The sequence below is a fragment of the Bos taurus genome, chromosome 19, assembly GCF_002263795.3.
Source record: "Bos taurus isolate L1 Dominette 01449 registration number 42190680 breed Hereford chromosome 19, ARS-UCD2.0, whole genome shotgun sequence".
NCBI lineage: Eukaryota > Metazoa > Chordata > Mammalia > Artiodactyla > Bovidae > Bos > Bos taurus.
This window is the reverse complement of record NC_037346.1, coordinates 56,556,483-56,574,905: the sequence shown is the minus strand read 5'-3', so window position 1 is coordinate 56,574,905 and position 18,423 is coordinate 56,556,483. Positions and strand designations below refer to the sequence as shown.

The window sequence follows — 18,423 nt, the reverse complement described above, 5'->3', positions numbered from 1 at the left end:
AGGCCAGGTCAAGGTGGGAGTCAGCCTACTCTGTCTGTTCCCCGCAAAAGTACTGAGCCTCGTGCCAGCAGCTCCTGGCTGTGCCCTCACCTGAGGCCAGAGAGGCGGCTGCAGGCTTACAGATGGGGCATATGGCGGATGACAGGCCAGGAGGCACTGCCAAGTGGTGGGAGGTGGGCAGCAGGCACCTTGCCAGGCCCTCAGCCACACAGCTGTTCTTGCCAAAATGGGGGTGGGAGCAGCCTCAGCAACAGGCAGAGGCCAAAGGCAGGTTGGGGGAGGGCAGGAGCAGCCCCCCACCTCCCCGGGGAGAGAGCTGTCCCAGGGGGAGAGCCGGCAGTGTGTATGGCACTGGGCCAGTGAAGGCTGAAACCACGCCTCTTAAGAGACCCCACCCCTGATCGGGGCTGACACCTGGCTCTTCTGCAACCAGGATCCAGAGCTGCAGGTGGGAGCTGTAGGATCCCGCCTCCCCAGGGCCTGGGGCTCATGGTGTAGAGGGCAGAAAGGGGGAAGTGACATCTCCTGAGTGCCTGGTGTGTTCCAGGCATGGCACTGGGCACTCTCCATCTGGACCTTAGCGGCATAACTTGCAGGTTAAGAGTGGAGACCAAGAAATCGGACCTGCCACTTGCAGGCAGCAGCCCCCAAGGTCTCTCCTCCTGTCTTTTGTACCTGCATCCCTGACCTGTATGGGAGCTCAAGTCCAGTGTACTGACGCCCAGTTCCCTTGTCCTCACCAGACATACTGCACGTATAGCCATGTCCCTCTAGACTTATCAAAGACCCCTGGTCTGGGTCCTCAGGCACCTAGTTGGTTTCATAGCCGCCTAGTGAGTCAAGTGTCTTCTTGTTGGCAGTTGCCTGCCACGATTCACAAACAGGAAATGCACTTGAATTCTTTAGGGCTTTGGGGAGGGGGGAATCTGGCTCCCCAATTTCCCCTGCAAACTGAAGGGCAGCCTTCCCCCTTCACAGCCCCAGACTCAGCACAAGCTAGGGAGTTCTGGAGCCAAGACGGAACCGAAGCTCAGGTATCCTGGCCAAAGCCCTCTTGCCCACCCCTGTCTAAGCTCTGTGCCCCCTTCCCCACACCTGGGCCCCAGGAAAGAGGAGGTGTAGAGGATGAGCCCCTCAGCAAAGACAGAGGAAGAAACGCAGTGACCAGGGCAGCAGGAGGGAGCAGAGTGAGACAGCAGGAAACGTCTGCAGCTGAGATGCAACCAACTGCCCCTCCTCATGTGTCCCGTCAAAAGAAAAACACAGCATTTGGGTGTCTGGGTTCAGCCGGCTGTTTGCTCCCCAGTCACGCCCTGCTTTACGATGACTGACCATAACCATGGCCTCGCTGCGCTCACTCACACAGCCGGCTCCCTGAGCCCCTACCAGGCTTTCTGCCCTCCCGTTGATCAGGCAGAACCTTCTCTAGTCCTCCCACAGAGGGGCAGCAGGCATCTGAACCTGCAGAAGGCACCCTTCCTGCCCCCGCTCCCCTCTAAGACTCGCTTCTCCCCAGAATACATTCCTAGAGAAGGAGCCAGGCGTCCAGGAACCCAGCCCTGGGCGCGGGACGGGCCCCTCCTTGGAGCCAGCCAGCAGCAGGCTCAGCCCCACATGTGGTTCTTAATTATCTTTCTAGTTCTTGGTTATTAATGATATTGGGCAGGGAGCAGAGAGCAGCTTGGACCTCACAACCCCTCCCAGCCTCACCTACTGCAGCCTGCTCAGATCCAGAGGCTGGTGCTCAGATCCAGGGGCTGGTGGCCAATGGTTAACCCTCTCACCTCCAGAGGCTGTGCCCTAGCACTCACTCAGACCCACACTCACCACCTGTTGTGGAACTCCCAGATTCTGGATCTGAATCTGAAAATCCATGGGGCAGAGAAAGTGAAACTGACTTTGGATGGGGGCCCCCTAAACTGGTGGTGGTCAGGCACTCCAGCTGGGAATGGAGGGGTATTAGAAATTTCCCCCACTCTACTATTTCAGCTGCTCTTACCCCTAAAGCCAAACAAACAAACAAAAATTTCCAGTTTTTGTGGCTCCAGTCCCAGGTGGTGGACTATTTGGAGACTCGTGAGGGAACCCAGCCTCCTGGAAGCCAGCAAGGAGGAGTGGTGAGGGTAAGAACACGGGGCAGCGGCTGCACATGGCGCTGCCGGCCTCCTCCCTACGACATGGAGTTAGTTTCTGCCCTGCTTCACCCTAATTGTCAGGACAGAAAGGCCTCAGGCTTCACATGCTCAGTCAGAAAAGCTCTGCTGGCACCACTGTTTGCAGAATGGATGGAAGAAGAATTCTGGCTTCAGTCATTGTGGGGCTAAATGTAATCACAGATGTGAAAGCACAGTAAACGGCACTCAAGAGCCATCTTTTTAGATGGTTCACAGCCAATGACATGAGGCAGAGGAAGGAGGTGGGGCTGGGAGCCCCGGAGCGGGGACAAAGAACTGAGATGTGGGACAGATTCTCTGACCTGGGGGTCCTCCCAGCCCCAGGAGTCCTGGCACCAGCAAAGCTGAGCTGTGCCTGACCCCAGAAGCCCACCCGGGCCAGGCTTCCAGAACCGGCAGGCAGTCTGAGCCCAGCACAGCCACCGTGGAGTGAATACCGCTGGCCAGGAAAGCCCCGCAGACCTCCCTCCACCATCTGCACCATGACATTGTCGGGCTCCCATCGGGGCCCCTGGCAGAGCAGGGCACCCACAGCCCCCTGGCGTGAGCCCTTGTTTTCAAGGACACTGAAGGATGAACGCCATCCATCAACCACCAGAGCCCCCTGCTGAGCACATTTGTCACTTCTGGCACCAGGGTGGGAGGGAGCTGACACTGAAAACCAAGTGGCTTCTGCACGGAGTCTTCGCTCAGCCTCACTTCCTGGGTACTCCCACCAAGGGAGCTGCCCACCTGCTGTAGGCAGGCACCTCACCTGGGATACTCCCATGATGCTCCTGTCACCTAAAGGCTGCCGTGTGCCCCACTCTGGGGATGCAGAATGAGGCAGTCAGGGCCAGTGGGTTGTAAAAGGTTGGTTTAATGTCCCAGCACTTGGAGAAAAAAAAACTCCAGCCAGATGGAACAAGAACCACGATAGCCCTGCCCCAACCCCAAGTTCCAGTCTACATGCCTCCCACACCAAGCCCCCGGCAGCCACGACCAGGGACCAGCTCACAGCAGGGGAGGGAGACACCACTGCTCCCCTTATGACTCCAGGCCAGGCGGGAAGGGATTTGCATAAGAAGATAGCAGAAGCCCAACCTGCAACAGGACTGCGGCCGCTGAGGTCACCGAGCTGACCATGAAGATACCATCGGTCACTCGGTTGGATTTCAAGACAGAAGCCAAGAAAGCCAGAGACCACCTGCCCTCTAACTGCTGGCAGTGCCAGGCAGAGGATCCAGCTGAACAGGAACCAGAGGACCTGAGCCCTCACACTTCTGACTCCAAGCTGGAGATCCGCCTCCAGGTGCAAGGCCGTGGAAAGCCGTGCGTCCCAGAGGCCGCCCTGCTGACCCTTTCCAGTTCCCCACTGTTGCTGTATTCTGGGCTCAGCCCCAGGGTCCTGTCCCTGTGCCCCGGAGGCCCCCAGGCCCCGGGGAGCCAGGGGCCGTGGGCGGCACAGGGTGGGAGGTGAGAGCAGACAACCCCCCAGCAGAGCGGCAGGTGGGCATGGGCGTGGAGGCAGGTGTGCTGTCCGTGCGGCCAGGCGGGGGGCCCGGCCCACAGCCCCTCCTGGCAGGCCTCGCGGTAAGACGGCAGCCGCATGGACTGCGCCGGTATCAAGCGCCCGCAGGCCGGGCGGGCACACCGGGCGGGCCCAGAACTGGGCCGAGTGAAGGCTTCGGCCACCGAGCTGGGCAGAGACGCGTGACGCGGGCGTGACCCCCGGGCCCAGGCCGCGCGCAGGAGGGCCTCCCGCCGAGCCAGCTGCTCCGGCCCGAGCAGCGGCAGGTCCTCGGGCTCCGGGGGCTCCGGGAAAAGCGGCAGGAAGGGGCGTCCGGACCGGTCGGCGCGAGGGAAGGAGCTGTAGTGGCCGCGCTCGGGCGACAGGGGACGCTCCGGGCGCGCACGCCGCTCGGAGGCCGAGAAGCGCCGCCCGCGGCGCCCGGGCCGCAGCGGCCACCGCGCCTCCCAGGCCCGCCGGCTCGCCTCCCGGGAGACGTCGGGGAGGGCGGGCCGGGGCGTCGGGGGGCGGCCCGAGGGCTGCGCGGCCCTGCGCCCCAGCGCCGCGCGGCCGCCGCCTGGCGGCCTCCAACCCGTGGGGCTCGGCTCGCGAGGAGGAGCCGGGGTGGGCGGCCGCGGGCCGGGGCAGGCGGGCGGCGGCGCGGGTGCAGGGCGGCCGCAGCCCCAGCTCTCGATGGTTCGCGTGGCGCGGTCCAGGGAGCTGCTCACCCCTGCCGTGGTCACCATGTCGCGCGCCGCCTGCAGCATCTTGAGCACGCTGGCCTGGGCCGAGCCGGCGGTGAGGTCGGGGCTGGGCGGGCGCGCGGGGCTTGCCAGGCTCTGCACGCCGCTGAAGCAGCTGTAGATGCCCTGGGCGGAGGGAGGGAGGGGACAGACCCGCCGTGAGCCGCGCCCTGCCCTCCCGGACCGCCCCCACGCAGAACGCCCCTCGCCCAGGTGGGATCCATCAACTCAGGCATCTCTCAGTCCCAGGAAGAAACGAACATTTGTTAGGCGCCTCTTATGTCCCGCTGGGAGCATTTACAGAGGAGCTCTGAGGGGCCAAGAGATGAACTCCTTCTCCTAAACTCACACAGCTTGTAAATGGCAGGTCAGCCTGGCTCCAGAGTCCTGCCCTGCCTGTTGGAGAAGGGCTCTGCTTCTCATCTGCTGCGTGATGCCGGCAGGCCATGCCACCTCTCCAGACCTCAGTTTTTACATCTGTAAATGGGGCCAGGGGCCAGCTGGGCTGGTGCCCCTACAGCTGGGGCCTGGCTAGGGCGGGGTGGGCACCCACCCTGCTGAAGGCCAGCAGGAAGTCCAGCCGGGACGTGTTGGGCACAGAGTGGCGCAGCTTCCAGTAGACCAGGTGCTCCCAGGCGAAGACCAGCAGGGCCAGCCCCATGGCCACAAGCAGCATGTAGAAGACACCCGCCATGTTGTCGATGTCCAGCTTGCTGCTCATCACCTCGTTCTTCTCATTCTGGCAGATCCCGGAGAGCCACACCGTCTCCAGCTTCTGGGTCTCCCCTGGGGTGGGGGTGGGGGTGCACACCTGGCTCAGGGAGGACACTTCCAGCGCTCACCTACGCCTGGAGTGAGGAGGGGTCTGGGGCCAGGGTACCACCCACCTGTAGGACTACACAGGGATCCAGCCTTACAGGGGCGGATGGGGGGAGGGGAGTCAATAAAGAGGAGGGAAGAGAGCAGAGTGGGAGCTGGGGGGGGGGGGGGCAGTGCCAGCCTCTGACACACTCACCTCCCACATGCCCAGTAAAGGCTTGTTGACTGGGTAAATGTTATCATTCATTTATTCGTCAAAGACTTATTGATCACCTGCATGCCAGGCATGGAGCTGGGCACACAGAGACAAAAGAGCTAGGCCCCCAGGGAGGCTGCAAGCACTTCACTGTTATCGCTCACATTATTCTGCGGCACTGATGGAAAACCAGTTCATCTAACTGGGACTCTAAATTCAAAGCTCTCTCTGGGTCTCAGAGCAGCCCAGCTGGGCCGCTCACAGGTGTGAGCTCTCGGTACCAAGGCCAGCCTGGGCCGGGGCTCTGGGATTAGGCTGGCTCTTGGCACCATTCCCAGGGCCTCTCAAGATGGAAATGGAGAGAATTCCCTGACTGTCCAGTGCTTAGGACTCCATGCTTCCACTGCAAGGGGCACAGGTTCAGTCCCTGGTCAGGAAACTAAGATCATGCATGTCCCAAGGTGCAGCCAAAATAAATTATTAAATAAAAGATAGCTGTTGTAAAAAAAAAAAAAAGATGGAAATGGAGGGGAGGGGTCTTGGGAAAAAGTAAAGAGTTCAGACACCCCACCCCACCCCCCACTGTGGCCTGAGCTCCCTCCTTCAAGGACTCCCCAAATATTTCCTGCTCCCTCCTGGCCAACTCATCCCTCCCCAGTCTCCCTCCAGTGTTCCTAATGCCCCCACCCAACTACTGTGCCAACCTCCCACCCCCAGAGCCTCTCTCCCTGCCCGCAGGCGCTGGGCACTCAGAGAACAGCAGTGGAAATGCTAACCAGCCCCCAGGCAGCTATCCCAGCCATGGGCTTTGTCAACCACATGGGACCCACCCAGGGCCCCCTCAGAGGCTGCACCCACCGTCTCCCAGGAACTGAAGGAGCGCCAGGTCTATGGCCCGCTTCCAGTGGGAGTCCTTCTGCATGGCGATGCCATAGCCGGTGGTGGCAAAGACCTTGCCAGAGCCGATGGTGACCAGCTTGCAGCCCTCGTCCTTGCCCGCCATGTAGTTGAGGACAGCGGCGTCATAGATGAAGGCGTCCAGCTTCCTGGGGGACAGGCTGAGCCCTCAGGCCGGCAATCAAGCAAGGCACGGGGCACCGAACCCGGGGCCTCATGGGGATCTGGGCCATGAGAGCCCGCGGGCCACTACCTGGGGGTGGGGGCGATGGGCAGAGCCTTCTCCTCCCTGGGGTCCTGGATGCAAAGAAGCCCCCTCCCACGGCTTGGGAACCCCACCTCCCTCCTCTTCAGAGAGGCCAGGGGGGCTCTCTGCCCCCGGAGGACACGTCCTGTCTGCCCTCCGGGCCCCTAAAGACCCTAAGAAGGTCATAACCAATGCTTGGGGCAAGGCTGAGCCCTGGTCAGTACCATAGCTGCGCCCCTGGGCCCTGGTGCGTGTCCATTTTTGTCTCACTCTGCCCCTCCCCGGGAGTCCTACCGGGCAGCCCAGCCTCACCATCCCCACCTTGGGTCTCTCGGGGAGACACGTGGGTAGAGACAGTCAGAGGGTGGGAGCAGGACTGCAGACCCACCCCATCTTGAGGCTGGTCAGCGCGTCCTCCACCGAGCGCTGGTTGAACTTGACCATGTGGGTGTGCATGTCGCGGTAGTTGCTGCGGATGTTCCGCTCCGTGCTGCCGTTGGGCACCGTGCCAAAGCGGAAGGGCGGGTACTGATCCTGTGGCCGCTGGAACTGCGGGCCGAGGGCACTGTCGGCATTCCTAACCCTTCCTCCGACCTTCCAGGCACCAACACCCCCAACCCCATTCCCGCAGCCTGGACTCCGCACAGGAATGGCAGAACTGTCATAGAGACTGACTGCACCAGGCCTGTGTCTTAAAAACAAAGACACGGAGGCCAGGACAAGGAAAGATGCACTCAAAACATATTAAGTGGACTTAAGCCATTTCTCTCCTCCCCAGGCTCCCCGGCTTCTTCCTGCTCCCGCCTCCAGTTCAGATTCCGCTGACTCCATCTGTCCTGTGTCCCACCCAAGGCCTGCCCCTGCCTGCCTGCGGCATCCCCTTCCCCACCACCCTCCAACAGCAGGGGCTGCAGAACCTTCTTATCACTGAGTCCGGACACGGTGTCGATGTACTGCTCCTGGATCATGAAGGCGGCCAGGTTGGCAGTGTAGCTGGCGAGGAAGATGACAGCGAAGAAGGCCCACACCAGCACCATGATCTTGCTGGTGGTGCCCCGGGGGTTCTCAATGGGCACCGAGTTGTTGAAGACCAGCGCCCAGAGCAGCCACACGGACTTGCCGATGGTGAAGGATGGGCCCCCAGACCCTGGGGGCGAGAGGGCAGACGCTGGGGTTCCTCTTGCCCGGCACAGAGGGCATCAGGTCCAGCCTACCTGAGTCCATGGCTCCTGTCTCCACTAACCCCATCCCTGGCCATCCCCACCCCAGAGCACATCAACTCACTTTGCTTCTCCCTCTCATGTATCTGATGGGTCCCCCTGCATGTTGTCTGAAGGCCAGGAACCCCCACTAGGGGGCATTCTCTGAAAGGCTCCCCCCACCCCACTCCCCCATCCTCTCACTCTCTAACCTCCCCCACCCCCTCCACCGGAAGCCCTGAGCCCACCCCTCCGGGAAGCTCCAAGCCTGCTCCCTCCTCCCAGGCCCAAGTGGGAGCTTACTCTTGCCGCTGGTGAGGTTCTGGTTGTAGCTGACGGGGCTGAAGTACTCGAACATGAAGACAGTGATGGCCACGACCGTGAGGCACATGACGAACATCATGACCCACACGGCAGGGCTGTAGGGCTCTGGGAACAGAGGGAGGCGGCTCAGAGGAGGCCTGGGTGCAGGCAGGTGGGTCCACGTGGTCACCAGCCCCTTGGACAGAGCAGAGGGGTCTCTGACTCTCAGAGCAGTGGAGCCCCAGGGGAGATGCCCCTAGGGAGACCAGGCTCCCCAGCAAGCCTTGGTCTCCCCTCTCCATCTGCTCTGGGACAGGGTCCTATCACAACAGTGCTTGCCCTCCATGGGCCCACCCCAGGCTCCACACATCCACTTGGGGGTCCCTCCGCACCACCCTCACCACCCCGACCATGGCCCTGAGCCGCACCCAGAAAGGCCGAGGGGGAGACGGTGCCGTTGCTGCGGGCCACCATCACACTGATGCCCGTCTCCACGAAGGGCACGGAGAAATCCACAATCTCAGAGCGCTCCTCATTGATTGTGAGGGAGCCGATGGCCATGTCCGCCCGCTTGTAGTACACCTGAGGGTCAGGCCCAGATCGGAGGAGGGACTCCCGCTCCCCTCCTGGCCCCCCTGCCAGCACCCTCCACCCGAGTCCTCAGAGCTCCACCCCCGGAGTCATCACTGGTGCCAATACAATCCCTGTGCCAGCTCGGAGACCTGTGGGAGCTGGGCCTGGGTCTCACCCCGACGGAGCCCCAGCACAGGAGGAAACACCTAAGGGACCATCTGGGGGTGGTTGACGGATGTTGGGGTGGGGCGGGGAGGCAGGCAGGGGGGCTCGGGCGGCCTGGGGCCAGGCCTACCTCCCCGATCATGCCGTTCCACACACCACGCACTCTCTTGCCATGCTTGCCGTTGGTCACCAGGTACAGGTCGTAGGAGAACCTGACCACCCTGGCCAGCTTCTTGAGGATGTCGATGCAGAAGCCCTTACAGCAAAGCTTGGTGTAGGGGGCCGCGTCACCGCTGCTGCCGCCGAGAAGACCACTGGGGTCAGAGCCAGTGGCTCTCAGCCTGACGTGCGGACCCTGCCCCCATTCCCGAGCGTAAGACACACACTCGCCCGCCATCACTCAGCGGTGCACAGTTCACATCACACCCCCCCCACCCCCATGTGTTCTGGCGGACCTGAAGGTGTGGTTGCTCTGCCGGCGGCAGGGCACAGTGTTGGGCACGCAGCCGCCTGTGCCAGGGTCGGGGCTCTCCACGATGACAAAGGGTCGCTCCTCCAGCGTGGCCACCGTCAGGTGCCGGCTGTCCACCACGGGCTGCAGGGAGGCACTGTAGCGAGGCCACACGGGGTACTTCATGTGCAGGATGCCGTGGTCCCAGCGCCCCACCTGCAGAGGGTGACCGGCCTCAGCCTGGGACCTTCAGCCCTACTATGCCCATCCTGTAGGTATGGCTTCTATCAGGGGGGCATGCCAAGGCCAAGAATCCCCCACCACTCCTAGGATCACATGGGACAGGCCAGAGCAGGGCCTGGGGCGAGAGAGTTTGGAGAACAGGAGAGTCAGGGCAAAGGGCTGGGCACGCCCAGAAGAGAAGACCTTCCTGCAGCCTCCGCGGCCTCTGTTCCCCACACTCTCCAGTCCAGCTTCCACACTTCCCTGCTGCTGGGCCAGGGTGTCTTCCTCAAGCCCAGACCTGAGCCTGTCTCTCTACACTCATTCCCTGGACCCTCACACAAAGTCCTTAGCCCAGCACTCAATACCCTTCACGTTCAGGTTCAATTCTCTCCATCACCCCTTCCTTCTTCCCCAGTCTCCACACCCCTGAACACATCGATTAAAAATGCTTCACATCCTTCTTCCCCTTGGTCTATGAGACTAGTATCTCTTCTGGGTGGGCTCCTACTCAACCGTCTATAGCCCGCAGGCCAAATGTCCCAACTTCTGAGAAGACTTCTCCAGTTTCCTCCTTTGAAGGCAGAATCAATTTCTGCCCCTCCTCTCTACTCCCATAATGCTTTGCAAACCTTCTTTCATAAGCAAGGATCTCCCCAAAGTCTATTTGTTTCCATCCATCTAGCCAACACAGCTGTGAGTTACTCCTCCAAGGGCAGGACTGTGTAATAAGAGTGCTTAATAAGTTCTATAGTGGCAGGAGGCCGGGGTGGTGTGGGAGCCCAGAGCAGAGGTGCCTCACCCACCCTGGAGGACCTGGAGATGTTTCAGCTGAGATCTGAAGGATGAGGGGCCGGATAAGGGGCAGATGGGACTCTCTGCTCAGCTGTGGGGCAAGGAGGGGGGACACAATGAAAGGATACCGAGGGCCCTTGGGCTCACCCCCTTCTCACCATCTCCCAAAGGCGGTGCCGGTTGAGGGCAATCACCACCATGGTGGGCTGGACCAGGTACCCACCAGGGCCGAAGGAAAAGTCCCGGCCCTCCCAGGTGACATTCAGCAGATGCCTGCGAGGAGGGGAGAAGCCAGTGTCCCCTGAGTCCTGCCTGCAGCCCAGCCCAGACCCGGAAGTACCCTCCCACCTCCTGCCTCATCACCACCACCAGCAGGCCGCATTTGTGTATTTACTGCTCTGTTTCCTTACGTTGACCCCCGAGGTCCTCACCACACTCTCACACCCCGCTCTTTTCTCAGATGAAGAAACTAAGGCCCAGGGAGGTGAGGTCACTCGGCCCCAGGTCACACAGCTAGAGCGAGGTGTCACAGGCAAGCCCAAACTCCCTGCCACCACGGGCCTTGAAGCACCCCCCTCACTCCCATGCCCTGGGCAGGTGCCTACCTGTAGAAGGCCTCCCGGGCAGGGCTGAGGGGCCCAGGGTGGGCGCGGCAGTCCCCAGCTGGGGCGGGCAGGGCACCGTGCTGGCGCCGGTAGCCATGGGCGCCCAGGGCCAGGATAGCCACGCCGTCTCGGACCTTCTGGCGCAGGCTGAGGCGCCAGCTCTCGGTGACGACGCTGATGAGGCCCACGGGGAAGGCGGCAGGGGGCGTGTCGGTGCTGCCCAGCGCCAGGCTAGGCACCAGCCACACGTGCCCGGGCCCTACCAAGCCAGCCTGCGCCGCCTCGGCGAAGAGCACCTCGGCCTCCTCGCGCGAGCAGTAGGCCACCAGCACCGGGGCGTCGAGCTGGCGCAGCAGGCGCTGGGTGTGCTGGCGCGCCCCGCCGGGGCCCAGCTCCAGCGTGAGCACGTCCAGCAGCCGCCAGCTCAGGTAGCTGGCGTCGGTGACGGCGCGCACGCCCTCGAGGAAGAGAGCGTGGCCGGGGTGCAGGCTGGTGATCACGGCGAAGGCGCTCCAGTCGTACTCCTCCAGCACCTTGAACAGCACCTGCAGCTGCTGCTCCAGGGACACGCCCAGCTGCAGGAAGGCGGAGCCCGACTCCTGCGGGGCGGGGGCGGGGCCTGAGTGGGGCGTGGCCTGACTGCCCCGCCCCTTGGTTAACCCCCCTCACGCCTCTGCATTGGAAGATGCTGGGCGTCCCAGGGACCCCTGTCCCTACTATGCCCTTCATCCCTACCCCCGGTCCCGCGCGTGGTTCCCAGCCCCTGCTGCCCATGAAAATCTCCTGGAGAGCATTTTTTAAACCTTGCTGCCTGATCAAGTCTGGACCGCAGACTGGCAGGAGCAGCGTCACCTGGGCGCTTGTAGGAAATGTAAATTCTCTGGGCCAATGCACACCTGCTAGGTCAGATTCTCTGAGGATGGCGCCCAGGGATCTGTATTTCAACAAACGCTTCAGATGACTCGAGCCCACCAGTCCCGGCCAGCTGAATGGGCCTCTCAGAAACGGTGCAGTGGGCGTCTGTAATTTGCTACAGCACTGTGAGAGTGGAGAGTTACCCGTGCTGAGAGATAATGTCAGGCCCAGAAGCAACTGGGAAAGCTCCATCCTCTACGGAGCCCTGGCGATGAGAAAGTTCCTCCCCTCCCCTGCGTTGGCCACCACAAAGTGCCCTGGACCTGCCAAATCTAGCCTGGACTAGGGCAGTCCTCTCCAAGCTGTGGGTTCCCTGCTGCCACTCCACCCCACCACGATTTCACCACACTGCGACTGTCCCAATCTTTTTAAAAAGTAACTCCATGAAAACCCTATAAGACAAGCAAACCAGTTCCTTCAACAAACAAATTTACAAGGAAAAGAGAGAGAGATGGAAGAGGAGACTTCAGACAGAGACTTGAAAGTCATACCAACCAATCGCCACGTGGGACACTAGTTTGGCTCCTGCTTCAAGTCAACAGATTTTAACATACACATTTATGACATTTATGAGACAATGGGGGAAGATTTGAACACTGCCTGGATGTGTTTTGCTGTTAAGGGATTTTTATTGTTTTTTAGACAGGATAATGTATGGTGGTTTTATTATTTTGTAAAGTCCTATCGTCTAGAGTTGTGTACTGAGGTATTTATGGATGAGATAAATATTGCATCTGGGTTTTGCTTCAAAATAATACAGAAGAAGGGAAAGTGAGTGGGGGTAAGGATAAGGCATGGTCGGCCTGGATGGGATAGCGGTTGCTGCTGCTGCTGCTGCTAAGTCGCTTCAGTCGTGTCAGACTGTGCGACCCCATAGATGGCAGCCCACCAGGCTCACCCGTCCCTGGGATTCTCCAGGCAAGAACACTGGAGTGGGCTGCCATTTCCTTCTCCAATGCATGAAAGTGAAAAGTGAAAGTGAAGTCGGTCAGTCGTGTCTGACTCTTAGCGACCCCATGGACTGCAGCCCACCAGGCTCCTCCATCCATGGGATTTTCCAGGCAAGAGTACTGGAGTTGGGTGCCACTGCCTTCTCCTGGGATAGGGGTTACCTGGGATCATTAAACTCTTCTATTTTTATGTATGCTCAAAATTCCCCATAATAAAAATATAAGCATAAAAGAAGGGCAAATAGATCAGTCTCTCCCGTCAACACCTTCAGCTCCTCGCTTTCTTAGGGTGAAACCCAGAAGTCTTCCCATGTGGTCGGGACCTCACCTCCCTCCCCAGGCTTCTCTCTGTTCCTAAACACTCTGCTCCTCCTCACCTCCGAGCAGCCGCACTACTGTGAACTGCCTGGAACTGCTCCCTTGGCCTGGGACACTCACTCCCACTCCACCCCCACACACACAACTTGTCAACCCCCCTCGCCCTCCAGGTCTCAGTTTCGGTGTCACTTCTTAAGAGACCTTCTCTGACCAGCCCGGACCCAGAAGGGAGTCCTACTGGACTCCCATGTGGCATCCGTGTTTGTTCTTCCAGACGCTGATCCCAGCTGTGATTGCAGGTGAATGCATATTTAGAACTTTCTCCCCCCAAGACAGACAGCGAGGGCTTGCCTCCCCCAGGTCTCAGACAGTGAGACCCCACAAGTTCTAGCCTGCAGGCCAGCTACTTCAGATCCCATGCCCAGCCTGGCCTTCGAGCTGGGGTCTGGAGCCTGACCAAGGAAGTCCAGAAAAACAGGGAGAAGGCGAGCCAGGGCTGTCTCAGAACCAGAGGTGGGTTTTCCACCTGCCTACCCCTCATCCAGTCATAAATGTGAAAGCAGCTCAGAAAGTTTATCTTCTAGAACATAGAATCATCATTCCCACAGCTTTCCCCTCCCTCACCCATGTCTCTCCCAGTCCCAACATTCTTGCTGGGCCCACCCCAATTCCACCTTCCTAGGACCCAAGCATCTCCCTGGCCCAGACTCAGCCCACACTCCCAGCCCCAGCCTGGCTCCAAGCTCAAGGGATGGGAAGACATGACTTTGAACGGGCACCTTGGGGGTGAGGACCACAGCAGAGCCCCCACTGATGCTGAGGATTGGCACGTGGGTCTGGGAGGAGATGAAGTCCAGGATCTGGGCCACGGCCTCAGTGCCCACGTTGTCCTCAAAGACGATGCCATGGACGCGGGCAGCCCCCAGGAGCCCGCAGATCTGGGTGAGGAGACTGCTTGGGTTGGTGTTGTTGATGCCCACACTCAGCGGCTGGATCTCCAGGGGCAAGTCCAGGAAGCTCTGGGGGGTGAGGCGGGTACGGGCCTGGGCCTGCGGGGACCCCGAGCTGCCAAATACCACGGCCACCGTCACAGTCTGCTCTCCCTGCCCAGGGCCCAGCCCTGCCCAGGCCCCAAGGAGTGAGGTAAGCAGCAGGGCCGGGCCCAGGGCCACCCCCATGTCCACCGGAGAGTCCTGCGGAGAGAGCAGGGTAGGCACAGGCAGGGAGACAGAGGCATGGAGAAAAAACAAGGACAGAGAGGAGGCGAAAGCCAGAGTCAGAGGGACAGACATCCAGAGGATGAAAGAGAAGAGGGAGGAGCCTCCCTCCACAGAGAGAGGTGGACAGACACAGACAGACACAGAGAAAGAGGCAGAGAGGTTAGCTGAGGGTCCACATGCAGCCTGGAGACCGGGGTCTGGGCAGAATGTGGCCTGGACAGGCATTCATGACTTCCCTCCTGCTGTTGAACAGCATGCTTGGCTAGAAAGGCCAGACCTTTGAAACTTATCTATCTGGGCTCTGCCCCAGGGAGGTACACATCAAATGCTAATCTGGTACCAAGTGCATGGATTTGAGTCAGGGAGACCTGAGTTCAAGTCCCAGTTCTGCCACTCACTGACTGTGTGATCTTGGGGAAGTTGCTTGGCCTCTCCGAGCCATGATTTCTTGCCAGCAATAATCACAGGACTACTTCACAGCAGTGAGAGGGCTACCCACTGTTATCAGCATCCTTATTTTCTAGGTGACAGCTCCATAGCAGGTGAACGAAGGCAGCTCTTGAAACACACACACATACACACACACAGACCTTTTGCATCCTAAGTTGAATCTAACATCCCTGAGGACCCTGCTCTGTGTAACCCTGCCTGGCACAAAGCCCCCTCCTCCTGGGCTCTGGGCATCCCTACCCTTCCCTCCATGGCCTCAATTAGTAGCAGCTCTTCCACAGCAGGAGTGTGACCCCACTGAGTGTTTCAGGGCTTGGGGTCACCTGCAATCCTCACGGTATCTCACACGTGAGTTGCCTCCCTGGGCCATCGCTGGTGTGAGGGATTTTTTAAACCTACCCCAAGGGCCTGATGTGTATCCTCGTGAAACAAGCATCACTGCTTTGGGTTGGGACCAACAGCCACACTGTGAGTGGTGCCCAGGGAGGCAGCTCTCCCTCCCAGCTGGCTGTCAGCCACAGCTTTGCCACCCACTCCATTTCCATCACTTCCCCGATGAAACTTCTGAACGGGAGAGGGCCAAAGGGTGACCAGGCTGGGCCAGATTTCATTTCAGAATGAGAAGAGAGGATTTTTGGCAGGGGAGGGAATACTGTATTTGCTTTTGTGCCCTTGAAATCTCCCCCTGTGTAGGGTTTCCCAGTACACTGAGAGTGTCAGCCGGGAGGGACTTCCCTTGTGGTCCAGTAGCTAAGGTTCTACGCTCCCAATGTAGGGGGCCCGGGTTCAATCCCTGGTGGGGGAACTAGATCCCACATGCCACGATTAGTTCTCATGCCGCAACTAAAGATCCTGAACTCTGCAACAAAGATCAAAGACCCCAAGTGTCACAACAAAGACCCAGCACGGCCGAATAAATAAATAAAAAGCATGTCAGTGTGAGTCTAGGGTAGGGACAGAAGCCCGCTGTGTCCACAGCTACCTTCAACCAGGGATTTCGCATCACACCAGCAAAGGACACTCACGCTCCTTTCTCCTCCTGCAAGCTCTCTGTGCTCAGCTGCCCATCCCTGGGAAGCCTGAAGCCTCCCCCACTTCTGCCTCCCAGCTCTGAGTGCCGGACCTGTGCTGTCAAATATAGCAGCCACCAGTCATGTGTGATTATCAGGCCCTTAAATGAGGCCCATCCCAACGGAGGGATGCCGTAGGTGTAAAATACACACTGAATAACAAAAACTCCACATTACAAAACGAAAATATCTTGTTAATATTTTTGTATTGATCACATGTTGAAGAAATATTTTAGATACATTGATTCAGACACAATATAGTGTTATAATTCATTTCACTTCTTTTTCCTTTTGTCTAATGTGCCTACATGTGGCTCCCATTTTGTTTCTTTCTGGCTACATGACTGTAGATGAAGGACCCAGGTCCTCCCTCAGCTCCTAGGGGACACTGCCCCCAGAGACTCTCTCAGATGGGAAGGAGTCCTTCAGGGCTGGAATTGGCAAGGAGAGGAAGCTGGGGCAGGTCTTGCCTCTCCCTAGGAGTGACCACAGAATGCCTGTGGATGGAGGGACCCCAGTCAAGGCAGTCCCCAAGCTTCAAAGAGCAATGGGAAAGGCTTCCCAATTGGCTCAGTGGTCAAGAATCTCCCTGCCAGTGCAGGAGACACAAGAGACACGGGTTTGATCTCTGGGTCAGGAAAATCCCCTGGAGGAGGAAATGGCAACTCACTCCAGTATTCTTGCCTAGAGAATCCCATGGCCAGAGGAGCCTGGTGGGCTACAGTCCATGGGGTCGCAAAGAGCCAGACACGACTGAGCAATTGAGCGCACATGAAGGCTGATTCCCTTCGGAGTACAGCAGAAACTAACACAACACTGTAAAGCAATTATCTCCTAATTAAAAATAAATTTAAGAAACTTTTTTTTTTTTTTTTAAAGAGCAATGGGCAGATTCCAAGAGTCTCAGGCTCCACAGTCTCAGCACCACAGGGCATCCAGCCTCTGCAGCAAGTCAGGAAGGTCAGACCTGAGCCCCAGCCTGACCCCATCTCCCATGTGTCTCCCCCTGGCCTCCCACTTCTCCACCTCCCATCCAGCCACACCCCACCTGCTGCCCCCTTGGCCAAAAAGAGCCCTCTGGCCACTGCACCCCTCCTCAAACAGCACGGCTGCTCCCTGGTGCCTGCACATGAAGCCCGGACACCCTGGTCCCATGGACAGAGCCTGGCACACCCTGGCTGCCCTCCCCTCCGTGGGCCTCCTCCTCCCTCCCGTCTGGTGGCCAGATGGCCCCACTGCCCTCACCTCCAGGCTTGCTCTGCTGCTCTCTTGGGCTGCAATGGTCTCTTCCCTTTGCCTCTCTCGTCTCCACGACAAACTCCAGAACTTTCAGAGCCCCAGGTAAATCCCTCTCCCACAGAGCCCCTGCCTCAGTACCTCGCAGCTGCGGACGCACAGGTGGGGACAAAGAGGGTCTGGGTCTGGTCCCAGGCCAGCTGCCCTTCCCCACCACCACCTCCGGTCGGGGAGCTCCGGCTATGCCTCTGGGATGGCTCCTGTCACTTCGCCCTGTGGCAGGAACGTGCCCACTTCAGGATGCCCCCACCCCAGGCGCTGGACTGTTGTCTTCCAGACCTCTGCCCACCCACTTGCGGGTCCACACATTTCGCAAAGGGGCTGTTAATATTTGATGAACGCTCGGACCTCCCCAAGAAAGCCCGGGGGAGGGAGGCAATTGTCGGTCTTCTGAGACACTCAGCATCACCTTGAACGGCCCAAACACCTCCGCCTGCTTAGAGCTCTTCTCTCTCTTCCCCTGCTCCCCCAATCCCAGGCAGGCTCCCCGCACACAGACGTGCACACACTCTCCCACGCCAGACATCTGAGGGCCGTCCCCCACCCCAGGCCGGGAGCCTGGGTCCCCGGAGTCAGCCCCACCCACCAACCGCGCCGCTTCCCGCTTCCCGGAGGAGCCGAGGAACCCCAGCCGCGCGCCCCGTCTGGATTCGCCGCCCACCGGGTGAGCGACCTTCGCTCTGCCGTCGGGTTTCCCTGCCTCCCTTCTGCCGAGTGCCAGGGGAGAACCCGGGCGCCAGGGGAGAAGACCACCGCTCCACCTTGCCCCCACTGTCGCGGACACCGAGGTCTCCCTCCTGTAAGACTAACTCCCCGCCCCCCACCCTCGCCGCTGATTCCACTCGGACCCTCAGGGGAATCTCTTACACTCGGGCTGTGAAATTCGGGGTATTTTTAGGCCAGCGATAAATAATTCATAGGGAACGTAGCATCAGGCTCCCCCCGCGGGAGGAGGGGGCGCGAGCGGCGAGAGACACCGTCACCCGCGGCTCAAGGACACTTGCGATGCGGCGGCGGCGACTCCGGACGCCGGGACCCGCGCCACGCCTCCTGGCGGCCAAACTGGGCACCACGCACCCCGCGCCCCCAGCCTCGCCGCTGCACTCTGCAGACCTCCTCGGCTCCTAGGTCCCCATCCCCGCTGCCCCCAAGCTGGATCATGCCCCAAGCCCCGCGAGTGGGGAGCGCCGAGCTCACCTGGCAAGTGGGGCCAGGCGAGCCGGTGTGGGCGCCGTACCAGCTCAGTCCTGCCCTAGGGCAAATCCGGGAGTTAGGTTCCCGGTCTACTCGGTCCCCTTCACGTTAATATTAGAATTCCTCGTACCG

General features: G+C 59.9%; 1 protein-coding gene across 2 annotated transcripts; it reads right to left on the bottom strand.

The window, feature by feature from the left end:
• Nucleotides 1-3,015: 3,015 nt before the first annotated feature.
• Nucleotides 3,016-18,192, bottom strand: GRIN2C (glutamate ionotropic receptor NMDA type subunit 2C). 2 transcript variants are annotated; one of them, XM_059878155.1, is made up of 12 exons: nucleotides 13,841-18,192; nucleotides 10,879-11,477; nucleotides 10,432-10,546; nucleotides 9,261-9,472; nucleotides 8,936-9,098; nucleotides 8,496-8,649; nucleotides 8,068-8,193; nucleotides 7,483-7,712; nucleotides 6,954-7,114; nucleotides 6,280-6,467; nucleotides 4,960-5,192; nucleotides 3,016-4,532 (listed from the first exon to the last, which is right to left on the bottom strand). In XM_059878155.1, exons 1-12 carry the CDS (start codon nucleotides 14,504-14,506, stop codon nucleotides 3,429-3,431), a joined length of 3,951 nt encoding a protein of 1,316 aa, XP_059734138.1. In that variant the 5' UTR covers nucleotides 14,507-18,192; the 3' UTR covers nucleotides 3,016-3,428. The 2 variants fall into 2 exon arrangements, with proteins under 2 accessions (XP_059734138.1, NP_001193823.1); NM_001206894.1 differs by having other exon boundaries at nucleotides 3,281-4,532; nucleotides 8,936-9,101; nucleotides 13,841-14,239.
• Between the last annotated feature and the right edge of the window lie 231 nt (nucleotides 18,193-18,423).

Coding starts and splice junctions, on each gene's coding strand:
- GRIN2C (XM_059878155.1), bottom strand. CDS start 14,506: ATGCCTGTCCAGGCCACATTCTGCCCAGACCCCGGTCTCCAGGCTGCA. Junction 10,547..10,878: donor GCCCGGGAGGCCTTCTACAG/GTAGGCACCTGC, acceptor CCCTCCTCGCAG/GCATCTGCTGAATGTCACCT. Junction 7,713..8,067: donor GAACCTCACCAGCGGCAAGA/GTAAGCTCCCAC, acceptor TCTCGCCCCCAG/GGTCTGGGGGCCCATCCTTC.